The sequence below is a fragment of the Tinamus guttatus genome, unplaced genomic scaffold (assembly GCF_059628265.1).
Source record: "Tinamus guttatus ecotype Peru unplaced genomic scaffold, ASM5962826v1 Tinamus_guttatus_pri_ptg000086l, whole genome shotgun sequence".
Taxonomy (NCBI): Eukaryota; Metazoa; Chordata; class Aves; order Tinamiformes; family Tinamidae; genus Tinamus; species Tinamus guttatus.
The window spans coordinates 3,085,276-3,102,111 of NW_028288620.1; the positions used below are offsets into that span (position 1 = coordinate 3,085,276).

The following is a 16,836-nucleotide window of genomic DNA, read 5'->3' on the forward strand; positions in this document are numbered from 1 at the left end:
TTGATGTCTGCTGTTCAAAGTCTATGCCCAGAAACAGATTTTGGTATTGCTGTCACGCAGGCCTGCCTCTTGCGCAGCACAGGGCAAGCCGTGTGGCTGAACGGGCGGCTGCAAGGCAGTGCGTGTGCTTGTGAAGCTGGAAGGTTTGCGCTTTCCGTGTGCTCACGCACAGCTAAACGAGCAGGGATCAAGCAGCACAGAGGCAAAGCCGCGGGTCCCCGTGCGGCTCAGATGCCGGCCCTGCTCTCCGACCCACTGCCAGCTGGAAGGCACCGGCTGTTCTCTGTCCCTGAAGGACAGCGATGGACCTTGAACAGTGCGTGCGCACGCTGACACCTGCGGCACAGATCTGTGGGAGCCTGGGCTGGCAGGAGTGGAAGAGCAAAGGGGAAGCACGTGTTCAGCTGGCTTGTCCTGGCTGGAAAGATGACCTCGTTAGCACACTGAAGTCTTGAACAGCTCATCCCTGGCAGGTATCGGCATTACTCGCCCACATCAGGGTTGAATCACACCACAGGTTTTAATTTTCCAGGCTTTATTAAGTTCTGTGGAAGCCACATAGTTCTACTTTTCAGCTCCACTCCTTGCCGAGCCGCTCGCACCCAACAGAGCTCTAAGAAGCGCCTCTCGCGTCCTACCGGGGGGGGGGGGGGGGGGTGCCCCGTCGTGAGGCCGTGGAAAGTCCACGTACATCCTAGAAACGGCTCAGGCTCGCACGGAAGAATCGCCACTCCGTGTAACGAGGACTTAGAGCCGTAAGTAGCGGCATGCGCAGAACCCGGTAGCGCCGCCCGCCCGGTCCCGGGCGGAGCCGTTGGTGCCGCGGGGCGGGCGCGGGCGCGGGCGCAGGCGCCGGCGCGAGGCGGCCGTTGCTTCCGCCTTGCGGGCGGGCGGGCGCGCGGTGAGCGCGGCGGCGCGGGCGGGCGGAGATGGCGTCGCTGCTGCCGCGCATGGAGCGGCTGTCGTCGCGCGTGGTGCGCGTGCTGGGCTGCAACCCGGGCCCCATGACGCTGCAGGGCACCAACACCTACCTGGTGGGCACCGGGCCGAGGTAACGGCCCCTCCTCAGCACCCTCCTCGGCACCGCGGGCGTGCCGGGCTTCTCCCCCGCCATCTTGAGCGGGAGCGAGGAGGAAAGAAATCGCTTTATTAATTAATTATGTTTTTCCTGAGCCAGGCACCTGAGGCGGCTCTGGGAAAGTGTCGTGTCCTGCGGCTCCTCAGCCGGCCTGTGCTGTGGTGCTCCTCTGCCTTTCCTCCTTCCTTTTTCTTTTCTTTCCCCACCTTTTTCCCCCTCTTTTTCCCTTTTTTTTTTTTTCTTTTTTTTTTCCTCCCTTCCGAGGACTCTGTTGCATTTGTCCTTACTTGCAGAGTCTAGTGTGCAGGGCTCAAAGAAAGCTATTCTAACTTCTAAAGCCATAATAATAATAATAATAAATAAGCTTTAAATGGGGAAAGGGAAGAGATGGATGTGGTGCAAATCTAGTTGTCCCTCATCAAGAAAGTTTGCTATTATCAAAAGAAGAAAAAAACTTTAAATATTTGTGAGGTTTGCTTTGTCCGCATGGTTTTGGGAATATATTGATCGTTAACAACTATAATCAATTACAAAAGGGTGATAAATGACATTGTTTGCAACTTGACAAAATGGCAAATTTGTGGATTTGTGTGTAGGCCACTTTTTTAACTGTGCTGTCATAGGAGCGAACATCACAGAGGGAAAGAGATGTAAGATACATCTTATCTCAAGTGTAGCAAGTTTTCTATTAAGGAGTACTCTTACTAATTTATAAGTCTGTTAAATAGAAGAAAATAGCCCAGGGCAGTGTGCCTGCTTGGACCGCCTGTGATTCCTTGTGGAGTGACCCAAAGATCTGCCATAGCCTGCTGATCCAGTACAAAGTCCCTGGGTTTGAGTCACATCAAACTAGTCCAAAGTAGCAAAACACTGACACAGTGACTTGGGTCTTCCTGTGATGGGTGAAAGCAGGGTTGTTGTCCCCAGCTAAACTGTGATGAAATATTTGAGTGATATTGCCTCTAATTTAAAAAAGTACTAGAGTCAAGAAGGTTCTCTGTGTATTATGGAACTGATCTATTGCTGGAATAATTTGCATAGACTGAATGTTAAATATGTGTGAAAATTATTGTTTATATGGCATTTCGTTCGTTTAATGATTAAATCTCACATAGCAGTAAATAATAGCAACAAACACCCACTACGTCCAGTGTTTGGGGGTGGAGTTTAAACATGCTTTAATTCTCATGTAAATAATTTAAATTCCGTTGTGGTTTTTTTTTTTTTTCCTTTCTCCTTTTTGGTCTATATGTAGAAGGATCCTTATTGACACTGGGGAGCCAGCTGTTCCTGAATACATTGGCTGTTTAAAGCAGGCACTGGCAGAATTCAACATCTCAATTCAAGAAATTTTAGTGACTCACTGGCATCCTGATCATAGTGGTGGAATACCTGCTATCTGCAAAACCATCCCAAGTGGTAGGCCATGGATTTCAGATATTGCTGGAAATGTCTTAGACTTCTGACAAGAAATAACTCTCTCTGGTGATAATATGAAACAGCTGGATCATTCTTTTGGAATCTCCATATAAACTGCTTGTAATTTCATGATACCATTGTGTTGAATGCGTAGAATGAGATCAGCGAATGATCAGAGTATTATAGTACTAGAGTTTAATACCTGAGTGTAATTTCATATGGAATTTTTCTTGTTTGAATGAGCAAGAACCTACTTTGCCATCAGCAGTTTGCACAGTATGAAGAAAGAGATATGAGAAGATCTTAATACTTGTCTAAAAGGACAGTAGTAACAAATTTACTCTTGTTTTCAATTAAATAAAAGCAGTAAGGAACTAAATAACTTCCTTTCTGAAGAGGAAACATATTTTTAAGATTCCTTTCAGTCGACTCTTGATAATTATTGATAAATTACAAACCACAAGTCATGAGGGGAAAGGGGTCAGGAGAGTTTGCAGGTAAATTCTAGTACTGGTGTATTTTATATCGGTACATCTTAAGTGGAATTTCAGCTTAAGTAGCTGAGAAGAGAATAAGCCTCATGGATAATGCTGTTGCTGCTTTGTCAGACTCTGTCACACACTGCAGCTTTATCAGTTTTTGTGATGCTGCCAGTACTTATCTCCAAGGAAGCCTGGACACTACTGAAAACAGTATTGGTTTCAGTGAGGATTTTGACCTTGTCAGTCCTTAAGGATGACTATCAAGCCCTGCAAGTGTTATGCAGTTAACTGATTTCTAGGTTGTTCTCTGTAGCATCCTTGGCTATTCCAGCCAAGATACTGAAGGAACGTGCACAGTTCAGAACTGCAGATTCTGAGGGAAGCCCAGGTCCAAAAGGGAGCCATCCAGTTCTAGGCAAGTGCTGAATGGTGCCTTTATGAATCATGTCAGCCTTGAGTTCAGAAATCTCTGTGCTACTTTAGAAACTTCGTTTTGAGGTTTTGTCAAGAAGAAACATCTTGAATTGAAGTTTCTCTACAAATTTGCCTTTTTTGCTTTTCCATCTTCAAAACTGATGCAGGTACACAAGAAAGTTGTATTCAGATTCAGAGGTTTCTCCCTCTTCAGTGTTTGTGGCTTCAGAAAAAAGTTGCTTTATAAATATAAAATTTCTCTACAAAATTCCTTATTTTTAAATTTGCGTTCATGTAAAGTAATGATTAATTGTGCTTCTACAAAAAGTACTCTTGCTGTGGAAGCAGCTTTGTTAGTGGCATATTTAAAATGTGAACCTCTGTGTTCTTTTTCTGCTTTCTTTAAATAGACACCAAATATCGCATCAGTAAACTTCCCCGTGTCCCCCATCGTGAAGAAGTAATAGGAGAAGGTGAACATGAGTATTCATATCTTAAAGACGGAGATGTCTTACAGACAGAGGGAGCCACACTCAGGTAAATGTCAGTCTCTGCAGGTTTTTCCCCTCAGAATTCTGTTGTTTCTGTGTATCTTAATTTTTAAGGATCGGCAATCCATGCATCTGATCCTGCCAGTACTCACCCACTCAGATGCACTTCCTATTGTGATGCAGGAAGGATTTATTTATTGATCGTTTTTGTTCCTCTGCAAAGAAGTTAGGAATACGTGAAAAATCCTGTTCATTTTTCTTTTCAGGAATAGTTTTATACACATTATCATTGCTTTACATGAGTAATTATTTTTAATGGAGAATTTAAAATGCTCCATATGGAAAATTTAGCATGCCTTTCTCTTTAGTATGAAAATACATACCAAGGAGATAACTTTGTTCAATTTTAATCATTTTGGCTGTCAGGTTCTTGCAAAGTGTGAATTTAAGAGGACTTTTTTTTTCCAGGGCCTGATGCTTGTCTTGTTGGCATGAGTAAATCTGAAACCAGAAGCCACCCCCCCACTCCACCCCCCCCAAAAAAGTTGACCATCCTCTTTGCACAATTCTTTCATCCAAAAGTCAGGAGTTGTCTGCTTTCCTCATTGCTTAGGACTAATCTTGCTGTTTTCCTCTATTAGATGTGAAGTATATCCCAGTGGTAGCTGTCTGATTGGAAGAAAACCTATACAGGATATCATTGTTAAAAAACATTTTATTTTATATGTTTTTTAAAAAAATACATGTCGAGATCCAGGGGAGATTGAACCTATATCACTGTTGTGAGTGGGCCATGTTCGGACAAAATAAGCGGCCAAGCAAGACAGAGGTGGCATATTTTGTGGTTATACAGCCAAATTTTGTTTCACTAAATGCACAGATAGCTTGATTCAGTCAGTATTTTAAGGGTACTCTTAGATTCCCCACTGATTCTAAAACAATAACATTATCCACATTACATTTTTAGTCAGCTACCTTCAAGTTTTCAAGGAGGTGTGCCAGGCTGTAGTTTTGTTCCGTGCTGGTCATGAAGCTTCCTGATCGATTTTCATCAGGAGCTGGAATACATCACTCTCAGAAAAGCAGGACACTGTCAGCCTGATTTACGGTGTCCCTGCAGGCAAGGGCTCTCGGGCTTCCTGCTGCTCTGGAGCCCTCGCACGAGGTGCTGCTTGCCTGGGAACTGTTTGCAGTTGGCCTGTGCACCACATTTGGCAGCAGCTCCTCAGCCTCCTGCTCTTCCCTTCTGCAGGGAACAAGAAGGTTTTGGTGAATTGCAGCCGTGATGCTGCTCTGAGTTACATCATTTCGATTGGAACCAGTCTCAGTTTGAAGCCTTCTGCCTTTCAGAAATGTCAGTGAAAGGACACTGCAGTGCAGCTTTCCAGTAGCTCGAGTTACTTCGTACATGCTGACTGTCCTTCCCCCTTTGCTGCACTCTGATGCATTCGGATTCACTCAAGCTGCGTGCTCCTAAATCTTACCTTTAAGATATTTAGTGACCTGCATATAGAACAGCTAAAAGATCATCATTCTGTATTGTATCTGACAGCTGTGTTCCACTGTGTCATGGGGTTTTTGGACAAAAGCAAAATTCAGGAAAGAGAATTTCTTCTGGTTTGGGTACAGAAGTATATAGCAAGTTTCTAAAAGGATCAGCAATATCATCTTTATTCTGTTCTGTTAAGTGCATACATATGTCAATAACTTAATATTTTCCAATCTGCAAATAATGTGTCGATTTTCCTTTCTAAAGCTTCAGAGTAAAGCCCTCTGTGCCACAATTCTACCTGGCTAGCCAGCTTTCTTAATAGTCTCTTGAAGAATATACAGATGTTATTAGGATGTGCTGTGAAAATAAAAGTATGACAGTGATCTCTGTGGTTCTCTACATGGCATTGGAAAATGGACTGGTGTTAGGCAAAATGGCATTGACATTTTAAGTTCTTCAGTGCTTTGCTAATTTTTGTGTACTCTATTATAAATGTAAGGATATATTATTATTTGTTTCTACCTTTTGAAAATTATGCATAAATGACTCCTATATGAAAAATGTATGTTTGTTTTTTGTTGTTGTTGTTGTTGTTTTTCATTTTTGTGTCTTTAAACAGGGTTTTATATACGCCCGGGCACACTGATGATCATATGTCTTTACATCTAGAAGAAGAAAATGCTTTATTTTCTGGTGACTGTATTTTAGGAGAAGGAACAACAATAATTGAAGACCTTTTTGAGTACATGAAAACTTTGCAAAGGTTATTACAAATGAAACCAGACTTAATTTATCCAGGTTAGTAATTTTATTTTATTTGTGTGATTAAATGCACTATATAATTTTTAATTATCTCCTCTAAGGATTTGATTACAATAAGAGTTCTCAAGCATTATTGCTAATATAACAATTCAAGTTTATTACTTAATATGTGTCCAATGTAAAGTTGTTAACTTTATGGCACAGAGGCTGCAGGACCATAAAACCTCTCTCATTGATAGAGACTGTTGTAGAAAGCACGGAGCAAGTTTGTTTTCCTTATATTACTCTGTCCATCCCCTTTTGGTCCTTTGCATCTGGGTACACTGTCTGTTGGGTAACATAGTAAAGTTTTTGGAGAGAGACTCGTGTCCTTTACATCACAGATACCATCATATAGTTCTGCAGCCTTCCAAGATGAGTTTGCAGTTTATCGTAGTTAATGACTTAGCTTGAATTTGAGCAAGAGCTAAGAGATCAAATGTGCCATTCTAATAATTTGCTGACTCATTCAGCGACTTTTCTTCTTCTTTCCCCTCTATCTTCACCAAATCTTCAGAATGCATCTAATTTTCATATAAGCCATGTGTATGTTTGTGAAGATTGGTTTTTGAGAATTTACTGTGTAATGAAGATTTAAGCTCCTTGTTTTCTTTTTCAGAACTATTTTTCAGGACTCTTCCTCACCTTCCTATTTCATTTTTTTCACACTAACCATTTTGAGTGACTGCATCTACCTTCTTATTTTCTTCCGTCATCCCTCTCTGTTTAGCCTACATACCCAAATCCTTTTTGTCTTTGTTCTTAAAATATGCTTCTTCTGAAGTAAGTGCTCTTAAATAGCATTTTTATGCATAGATCTTAAAGGAAAGTGTCATTATATGTATTTTGTGTGTGGGGAACATAGAAATAGTGACTCATTCATGATCACTAACTACTGGTAAAATTAAGAATATTTTAGGCTCTTAAATCTACTGCTGAATCAAATGTTCTTTTTCTTTCTTAAATACCTACAAAACAAAATTTGTTTCTCTAATTAAATTTCTGCCATCCTAAAAACCTATATGCTAAATTCTACTCTGTTCAATAGTTTCATTTACTGTATTTAGGTCTCCCTTAATTATTATTTATCTAGATTACACACTCACTAAGGCTGAATGTTTGTCCCACTTATCTGTAACTGTTTACTCCGCTGCTGTAAATATGTTCATGCTGCATGTGCAGTTAGGAAGGCAATAGGATAGTCTGTGATTTCAGTGATGAGTAGCGATGCATTGAGCTGGTTTAGAACTAATTAATGTTATCACTATTGCTCAGTCAAAATAATTATTTATAGTATTGGTAGCTATTATAGTAAAATGGGAACTAAGAGGTAAGAACAGAGGGTGCTTTGTTTTACCTGTGCATCCTGTGTAACCTGGGTTCACTGACCTTAGTATAAGGTTTCCATACAAGTTTCCAGAATTCTAGTACTGCTTCTCTCTTCCCTGCCTGTGCTTTAGCACTTATGCTAGGGGAGCATGATGAATTTTAACTTGACTGCTTGCTAAGTGTAAGTAGCTAAATTTAGCCAATGCTCCTTCCTATTTGTCTGTTTTTCTGTTGTTTTTCATTATTTATTTATTTATTTATTTAATATGGAAGGGATTTTGCACCTAGAACAGGCACTTCAGCCCATGTGCAGCTAATACTTGATTAAGAATCCTTGGGAATAGAAAAAAATGTGTTTTAGCCAGCAGAGGGCTCCAAATCCTATAATATACACTGTTACTTGATAAAGTAGAAAAAAACAGTGAGGTCTATGCAAGACTTTGATCCAATTATTTTTGAGTTTTATTTATTTATTTATTTTTGCTTTAATTGCACACCTGTAGAGTAAGAGAATTGGTATTACAGGGTGTGATGAGAATAAATACTGGTTGTGATTATCTGGGCCATACAGAGACCACAAATAATATGAAGCTGTCTGACCAAAAGTCTAAATCATTATTGGAAAGATAGTTGTATTTCATATCTTGAAAAAAATCATGAGAAATGATGAATGATGCAGATCCACATCTAGATGTGGCTCCCAGCTTTTTGGCATTGTTTTAAAACTTGGCCACAGGGGTAGAGTGGATTTGGAATTCCTTTAACCTTGCAAACTGGGAGTTCCATTCTAGATATTGGGATTACATTTGTAGTACACCTTAGTAAATTAAAAAATCCAAAATTGCAGGAACTAGTTTCTGTAGATGTTAATTTGAATGCTCTCTTCTGACTTCTGTCACCAGAGAATGTAAAAGAACGGACAGTTACCATTATAGTTTCTGCTCTGCATACGCTAATACTATTTTTAGAAATTTAAGCTGTGTTTTTATAAACACAGCTAGAGTTATATCATTAAATTATTATGCAAAGAAATAGAGCTTCAGATTAAATATTTTTGATGTTAATATGTATTTTAAATTATTAAATCAAATTATTATTAATCATGTGCATAGTTTAGACATACTGCTTATCATTTATTCATAACACTGTATTGTATAAGATAAGCCTAAATATGTATATTTGAATTTCTAGGTCACCTGAAGTCAGTATATAATTTGAGATATGTATCGACGGTTTTGACAATTGTCAAAGTTTCTTTGGACACTATTTATTTCACAAATATTCAAAGCTTGAAGTAGTTGTTCTTCTATATCCTCTATCCTCTGCCTGATGATAGTCAGCAAGTTGTTCTTGCCGGCTATCCTCAGGCAAGATAAGCTTTAAGCTAGAAAGTCTTAAAATCCACTTAGTTAACAACCCAAAATTACAAGTAGAAAATGTGACCATGGGGAGGTGGGGCAGTATTTAACTTTCCACAAAGCTCAATTCTTTATCAATAGGAATAGCAACCAAACCTTTTTCCAATTAGAGTCAAAGACCTTTCAGTAAGTAGCATTACTGATGTGGCTTGATAAATCTGGTGGGGGGGAAAGCGGGGAGTGAGTGTGTTTTGTTTATTAAACTAAATTCAGGCAGACCTAAAATGACCCATGTAAAACCTTTCTTCTATATTGTTTATTCCTGCTACTGTGTGTCAAGTTTGGTTCACTATTTTCTCTTCTATTTATATTGTTAAGGATGCAAATGAAAATACGTACATGGGGAGTAGTATGAGCAAGACCTGAAAGATTTAATTCCCCCAATGAAACACGTTACTTATCTCTCTGTGATAGTTATTTACTCCCACAACAGGGACAGTAGCCTAGAACACAAGTCTTTGCCTCAGCCATGACTGTACACGGTCCAGTATCAATTTAAATCATCGGTATCAATATCCCAGGGTGAGACAGACAGAGGTAATAAAATAATCTGAAATTAATCTTTCAAGCCCTTTAAAGGCTTAAAGTAATGTTTAAAATAATGAACTCTTTTTATCCTTTTTTATTTAAAAGCAGATTAAAGTAGTCTTTGCTTCCTTTCTTTATTCCATCAGAAGCATTACTTTCCTATTCAGACTTCTTAGATCTGTTTTCTTTCTCTCCCTTTCCATTTTCATCCTTACCAGTTGCTGACTATTATGGTGACATTCTAAATTATTTTTGGCCTATTTATATTTTAAAAACGTATGATGTAATATATATGATGTAATATCAAGCATACTCTTGTCAAGCTGGTATGCACACAGATACTGCTCCTTCCATAAGACCTGTACGCCAACCAGAGCTAACATCAGAAAGAGTCAGTTATCTCATAGCATACTTAACTCTGCTTTTAAATAATATAGTCTGTGTATGGCTTTCAATTTAGGTCATGGACCAGTGGTACGTGATGCAAACGCTAGGATCCAAGGATACATTACTCACCGAAATGCACGTGAACAGCAAATTTTAAGCGTTTTGCAGAAGAATGCTGGAAAATCATATACATCCTCGGAGCTTGTGAAGATAGTATACCAGGTGATTCCTGTTAAGTTTTTGGATACAACTTAAAAATGAAGCTATAGTCACAAAACTGTATGTAACAGCCTAGGTATTTGAGTGAAGGCTTCAATGTTGACCACGATGGCTTTTTAAAAAAGCATTTCTGCGTGTTCAAGACACGTGATTCTGCATTTAAATAGTATTGCCTAAGCACTTCATTGGGTTGGAGCTCAAATGATTTTTTCTAACTTCTCGCTTCACTAACTAAATGGTGCAAAGCTTCATTTTCAAGGACCAAACAAAAATTAGGTTGTAGTGTTTCAGACAGAGTGGAAAATATGAGATGACTGCTTTTCTTTCATTCTGTATTTTAACAAAAAAAGTAGTATGTCAGAGGGTATCTGAAGTCACTTAGAAGGACCAGCTAGAACATCTAGATCCAGATTCATCAGCCCGCAAAAGGGTGCAGGTGCCTTGTGGTTTGACATGAGCTGGATATTGCATTCAGAGGTTGGGTAGTTCCTGTATGTAAGAATACTTTTTTGCTGTATCATCCATCTTCACACAACCTCTCTAATTTGTACACATTAGAAAAATCAAATTTTCATATGTACATTTACTACAAAAGCGCAACAACTTCTCCTGTCAATATTTGATAAGATTTTTCTCTGTGCTGATTTCTCTGTAAAAATTTAATGCTAAAAAGTGTGATGGTATTCTCTTTAAAGATTCTTTAAAAGATTCACAATTAAGCCATTTTCGGTAACTTTTTCTGACAGACCTATGCATTATTTCTGATTTTTTAATTATTATTATTTAGAAAAAGGCATTGCTTTTAGGAAGATAGTTCTTTCCAATTCCCAGAAGAGAATTTTGAGAAATACTATCGCTTGTGTGGGAACATTTTACTATAAATTTCTCTTGAAGCATTTTTTTCTTTTTTAGTTGTTTATTAATAGATAATAATTCTTAAATTTATTTAACCCCCTGCAAATATTATGGTGGAATAGAAATAACAGGTATGCATGGAGAAATGCAGTTTTGAATTGGTCATTAAGATGTGTGGGGGAAAAAAAAACACCTAGCTACATGGACAGCTCAATACAGACCAAGTTCAGAAGAGCAGCCTTAGTGTTGGCCAAAGTTTGCATAGGCAAAAAAAATAAGCACAGTAAACAAAAGGGTGTTATTAGGCTATGAGTTTAGCTGGTGTAAAGTCAGATTTACTCATTTAAGGTATTTTTCCTTACTGTTTAACTGTGTGTTGAATACAGGTTCTCTTCTAAATTGGTGTGTTAAGTCATGCATTCTGTATCACAAGAATTTGGAGACATTTAAACAAATATAAGACGTATATTTGTTTCCACTAGGACATACCTGAGAATTTACTGAAAGCAGCAGAAAAGAATCTCGTAGTCCATCTAAAGAAGTTGGAAAAAGAAGGAAAAGTGTGTAAGTTGGGGCTGGGGGGGAGGCTTGTTTTGATTTTTTTCTGTGTATTGTTTTGTAAAATGTTTGAGTGCAATGTATAACAATATATTGTTTCCTGGAAGAAAACAGTAATTAATTTGTGACACGGTTCTTGTAGGTATCATTCAGACAAATGAAAGTAGAATTAGGCTTAAAAAATCCATAGTTATAGAGTATATCTAAAATTCTAGAAAATATTTTATTAAGCGTTTATAAGAGCACAAATTACTGCAATGCCTACCATTACTTTGAAACTTTGATTTAAAACATGCTCTTGAATATATTCCTAATATCAGCATTTATGTTTTTTAATACTTTCTGAAATGCATACCTAAGTATACATGTACATAGTATTTGTGGAATTTCATTTCATGCTTCTGTCTTCTCCACATATGTATTGCTGTGTGTTTGTGTCTAGAGAGGGAGATCTCATGCAGTGTTCCTCTTATAATTTCAGTACAAGTCACAGTATTTAAGTAGTGTGACTATATTTAGTTGACTGGTTTTGTATTTAATTCTATTTCTGTAATAGCATGAGCAATTGGAAACATTCCTCAGCCAGAGGCTAAGGTTTTATTTCTTTCTGTAGATTAAATAAGCATACCCTGGCCTGCCTATACACTAGTGGATAATCACATGAATGTGTAAAAATGTTTTTTCCAGCATTTACTAGCTTAATGACGTTACTGTATTTTTCCAACTTGGATCCTCTGTTTGTTTTAATCATAAATCAGCTATTTAGGTTTGATACTGTTTGAACATGTAAGACTTGATTTTTGTAATAATGAAGACTTGATTTTTATTTTAAGAAAATAACTAGCATCACTCCAATACATTTATTGCTGAGGTTCAGAAAATGAGGTCTCCACACATGCTTTGTGCTGAATGCCATGGGAACTTATTTAAATGGTCCCTTGGCTTCGTGCACCAGCTTTTAAGTATGATCCCAATGTTTCAATATTAACGTACGTGTTTGAACTTTAGTCCTAAGTATTTCTTCAGCTTGGCTATGCACAATTCCTTTGGGCCATCAGATGCTGTTGACTAAACTTGCTCTTTCCCTTTCACGTCAAGAATAGCTCCTAAAGTAGCTGTAATAACAGTATTTTGTGTGTAGATGTAGTAGTGGATAAATTAACTTTCTCTTTTAAGGAGGACTTGCAACCTTCCTTACAGAAAGACTCTGTGTATGAATCTTAAATATCCTGAAATTAATTTATTGGATTGAGGGACCTTGTGACTTTCAAGCAGTCATCTATTAAGCTAGTTTTTATCAAAACATTTTTCATGCTTGCTGGACATAAATAGCTCTGTTTTCCTCAGAGATCACCTTTGACTTTTAAGGAGACAGCAGATACATATCTTCAGTGAGGTATCTGGGTGCTTCACAGAGTAGCAAATGCTTGACATGGATGAAAAGTTTTAGTAACTAGGGGGTATTTTAATCAGATTAATTCTTGCAACTCTTTTACTCCAGTTGAAGGCCCTTACCTGTCTATTCCTACTTTCCAAGAATCACAAGAAGTGACTTTAATTTTTTTTTCTTAGTGTTTGTGCTTGCGTAGAAAAAGAGCAATCTGTGAAGAACATTTGTTTTTTGTTATGTGTTGAGCTGTCTAGTGTTGAAACATCTGCTAAATCTTTGTATACAAACTAGAACCTAGATCTGTTATAAACACGCTTAATTGGACATGACCTTTGTCAGTTTTTCAGGTTAAATCAAGGACATCTGTTAAGGGAAATTAATTACACTGATTCTAGATATTTAGCATACAAATACTCATATACATTATTCTTTTCATTTGGCTTTGATTTGGCTTTCAGGTTCTGTTTTAGTTATGGGGGACTTGAGTTGCAGTCCTAAGACTTAATTTTCACTTAATTTTCACAAAATATTTTTCCAGAAAAGACATGTCGTCAGTATCAGTAATTAATAAATAAAACCGGCAAATTCTGCTACTGTGGATATGAACTCCATGCAAGACAGGGCCATATGCTGGCTGCTGTTGTTGCTAATTCACCACTTCATTCTAGGGGCCGCCGTTCATGTTTTCACATAACTTTCCTAACTTCAGTTAGGAGTGATACTATCTTTATTGATACATATATCCTACTTAATCTTTACATTTTTTAAAAACACAGGTGCTGTGATCAATTTTTTTATCTGCTTGATACCAGTGATCATGTTCTTAATTTAATAGAACAATTTTTTGTTCTCTGAACTACAAAAACTTCAGAAATGTAGCACATGCTCTGCTGCCACAAATTTCTCAATATCTAGAAATATTAATGTTCTGTCCTCTGAATAACTGTAGGGCAATTCAAACCTTTAATAATGTTTTATATCTCTAAAATGTTATAAGACAGTTTTTGTAAATAGGTTTCCATTAACACTGAACGCTGTCCTGAAGGAACATACTACAACAGGTAGTGATCTTTGAACAAGTGTTATGTGTGTACTTGTGTACACATACACATATTTCAGATAAGTCTAATGTTTATATATAGCATCTGTGTATTAGTTTGTAATTAATTTGTGTTTTTTTTTGCTTAGCAGTACATGATGCCAACTTCAAATGGAGGAACAATTTGTAAATTATACAAGATTACTCAAGGATTTTCTCAATCTGCACAGTTAACCTGAAAAAGCTCAGATAATATGTAAAATTAAAACTAATTCCTCTTTCATTTAAAAAAGTGCTTACACAATTTCAAGGTAATGTTACAGTTAACTATTTTTTTACGTTCTACTGTATTGGAATTTTAAAAATGACAGATACTAATTTAATAAAATGAAATTAATATAAAGCTGCATGTTACTTCTGTTTTAAAATATTAGCTTTATCATCAGAGGAAGAAGATGAAGAACAAAGCCTGTATTATTATAAAGTTAGTAAGTTGGTGATGAAAAATCGAGAGTGAAAAATAGGCTTAAAATATATTCTATTTGATTTGCTTTATCTGTGAATTCTAAACATCAAGTAATTTTGTTAAAAAGTGCAAATACTGTTTTTATATTCCTTTTATTTTTAATCTAGCTGCCTGTATACCTCTTTGCTGTTTAATCAGTACAAGAACTGGGTTTGAACAAAAGTTAAAAGTAACTCCAGATTTTCACATTTTCTTATGGAAACACTATTTCTATGGAACTAATTCTAAGGATTTATCAATTTAATGTCAAAAATTTTAAATTATTTTCTGAGATTCTACAGAGTGCAATAAAAGCAGTATATAGATTGATATGTATTGTATGTTATCTACATGTCACTTTAACAAACTACTTATTTTGCTAGCACATTTCTATTAAACATATTTGCACCACAAAGATTGTAATTAAAGATTGTTTTTATTGAAGGATTGTGTGTTGTATGTTTAAAATAGGGAGTTTTAAATGAAGTTGAACTTTACATTTAGTTTTCTGTGTCACTTAACTTTCAGAATAATTCATAAATATTTTCATTAGTTTATATAAAGAACATGGCATCTGTGATTTATGCATTTCTTTTAACGCTGGCACAAGCTTTTTAAAAAAAAAAAAAAAAAAAAAGTACCAAAGACCTATATATCCTTAAAAAATGTTGACATCCGTTTAATGTTCAAACCTCTACCTTCATTTGTGAAACATAAGGGTATTTTTAATAGATATGATTTAATTGTTTTATTGTATTGTTAATAGCATTTGTTTGGATCAGCTGAGATAAATCTGATATAAAAATATGCTCAGGAACAAAGATCCAAAATTGATAACATTTATCTGCGGTTTCTACCGTGCCTATAAATAGGGAAATGTTAACTTCCTGCTCCATAAAATGATGCATTTTTGCAAACTTCTTTGGGCCGGTTTGAAGCCATATCATAACTCTTGCTCATACTTCACTTTTTGCACGTTGCCATTTCTGGCTCATCTTAAGGTTTTCATACTCTTATGTCATCTGTTTACATGAGATCTTCTGGTTCAACCACTTTTTTTTTTTTTTTTCCTCACCCAGACCTTGTTTTTTTCAACTCCTTTGGAATGTTTCTCGCTGTATTATTACTCAGAATCTTTCATATGGACTTAATTTTTTTTTTTCCTGCGGGTATTTTATTAATTCAGGCTTATTCTTGCTAAAAATGGAAGTTACTTCATCACCCCTCTTCTTTTGAAAAACTTGTATCTTCTGAATTACAACTTTTTGCTTCAGGAAAAAAAAATAAAAGCAAGATCAGTGAATTGGAGTTTCCTGCAAGGGGAGGGGAAGCACGAGAATCTGAAACGCTAGACAGAGCTCTGACACCAGGGGTCTGTTACAAAATGGTGATGTTTCATTAACTGCCTGAGCTAGGCAAGGAAACTACTGGCAGGCAAAATGTCACTGCACCATTTTCTTCTGTTTTGCTATACTTCACTTAAAATGTGTCAGATTGGCTTTAGAAGTGAGCTGTCATCGCCTGGAAGCTGCAGAGAGAGAAGGAAGGGGTAATACAATTCAGAGAATTACGTGTTCCTTGTGCTGCAGCAAGCACGGAAAATCCTTGGGAGAAATAGAAATTTAAACAGACGTAAGTTGTCATTAACGGTCGTATATGGTGTCTGTGAAATACTAAAAGCAGAGATTGCACCACGATTTATATACAGAGAAAAATACTTAGCTGTTATGACATGTAACAGTCTTAGACTCCCTAGTGATTGGGAGATTTTAAATCAGAAGGAATGCTTATTTAAAAATTTAATACTATTGTATGTGCCATATATGTAAATATAAAAATAGGGATTAGCCTGTTTACATCCAGGGCATTGAAGGCATTCCTCTTCACAGAAAGCATTAAAGATGAAGAGTAAAAACAGAAGTCCCATCAGGATGGAAGAGCAAGACTGGTTCAATGCACTAGCTGTCCAAAGAGCTGGGGACGGAAGTTGAAAGGAGCACGGACTAGCTTTCCAGGCACCTTTTAGGATTTTTGTCCAAGAAATAGCCTACGGCAGTAGGTGGTATCATTAGATTTCAGAAGTAGCAGAGATGTTCCGTGATGGATATAAGCTCAAAAGGTTGTTTTTCCCTTGCTTTTGCTTAAATCTTATTCTTGGTTATGTCTTTAGGCTGAACTCAGGAAAGGTCAGCACAGAGGAGGGGTGTTGTGTGTGTGTGTGTGTATGTGTGTGTGTGTGTGTGTTGCTGCCGGTGTAGTGATGTGCAGCCACCTGACAGCCTCTGGGCTCTTGCAACCTGCAACAGCTTTCAGGCTATCAGAAACTGCCTTCTTTTCCCTGAGTGACGGGATCATTTTTGAAACCTGGTCTTCTAAATACTGAAATGCAGAAATAAACTTGGCAAGTTTAGAGCAGCATCCCCTAAACAAG

At 37.3% G+C, this 16,836-nt stretch overlaps 1 protein-coding gene across 2 annotated transcripts; it reads left to right on the top strand.

Moving 5' to 3' along the window:
• The first annotated feature begins 913 nt into the window (after positions 1-913).
• LACTB2 (lactamase beta 2) lies at positions 914-14,153 on the top strand. 2 transcript variants are annotated; one of them, XM_088520314.1, is made up of 7 exons: positions 914-1,051; positions 2,334-2,497; positions 3,804-3,930; positions 5,996-6,174; positions 9,913-10,061; positions 11,396-11,477; positions 14,050-14,153. In XM_088520314.1, exons 1-7 carry the CDS (start codon positions 930-932, stop codon positions 14,088-14,090), a joined length of 864 nt encoding a protein of 287 aa, XP_088376440.1. In that variant the 5' UTR covers positions 914-929; the 3' UTR covers positions 14,091-14,153. The 2 variants fall into 2 exon arrangements, with proteins under 2 accessions (XP_088376440.1, XP_088376441.1); XM_088520315.1 differs by having other exon boundaries at positions 14,053-14,153.
• Positions 14,154-16,836: the final 2,683 nt, after the last annotated feature.

Coding starts and splice junctions, on each gene's coding strand:
- LACTB2 (XM_088520314.1), top strand. CDS start 930: ATGGCGTCGCTGCTGCCGCGCATGGAGCGGCTGTCGTCGCGCGTGGTG. Junction 3,931..5,995: donor ACAGAGGGAGCCACACTCAG/GTAAATGTCAGT, acceptor GTCTTTAAACAG/GGTTTTATATACGCCCGGGC. Junction 6,175..9,912: donor ACCAGACTTAATTTATCCAG/GTTAGTAATTTT, acceptor CTTTCAATTTAG/GTCATGGACCAGTGGTACGT.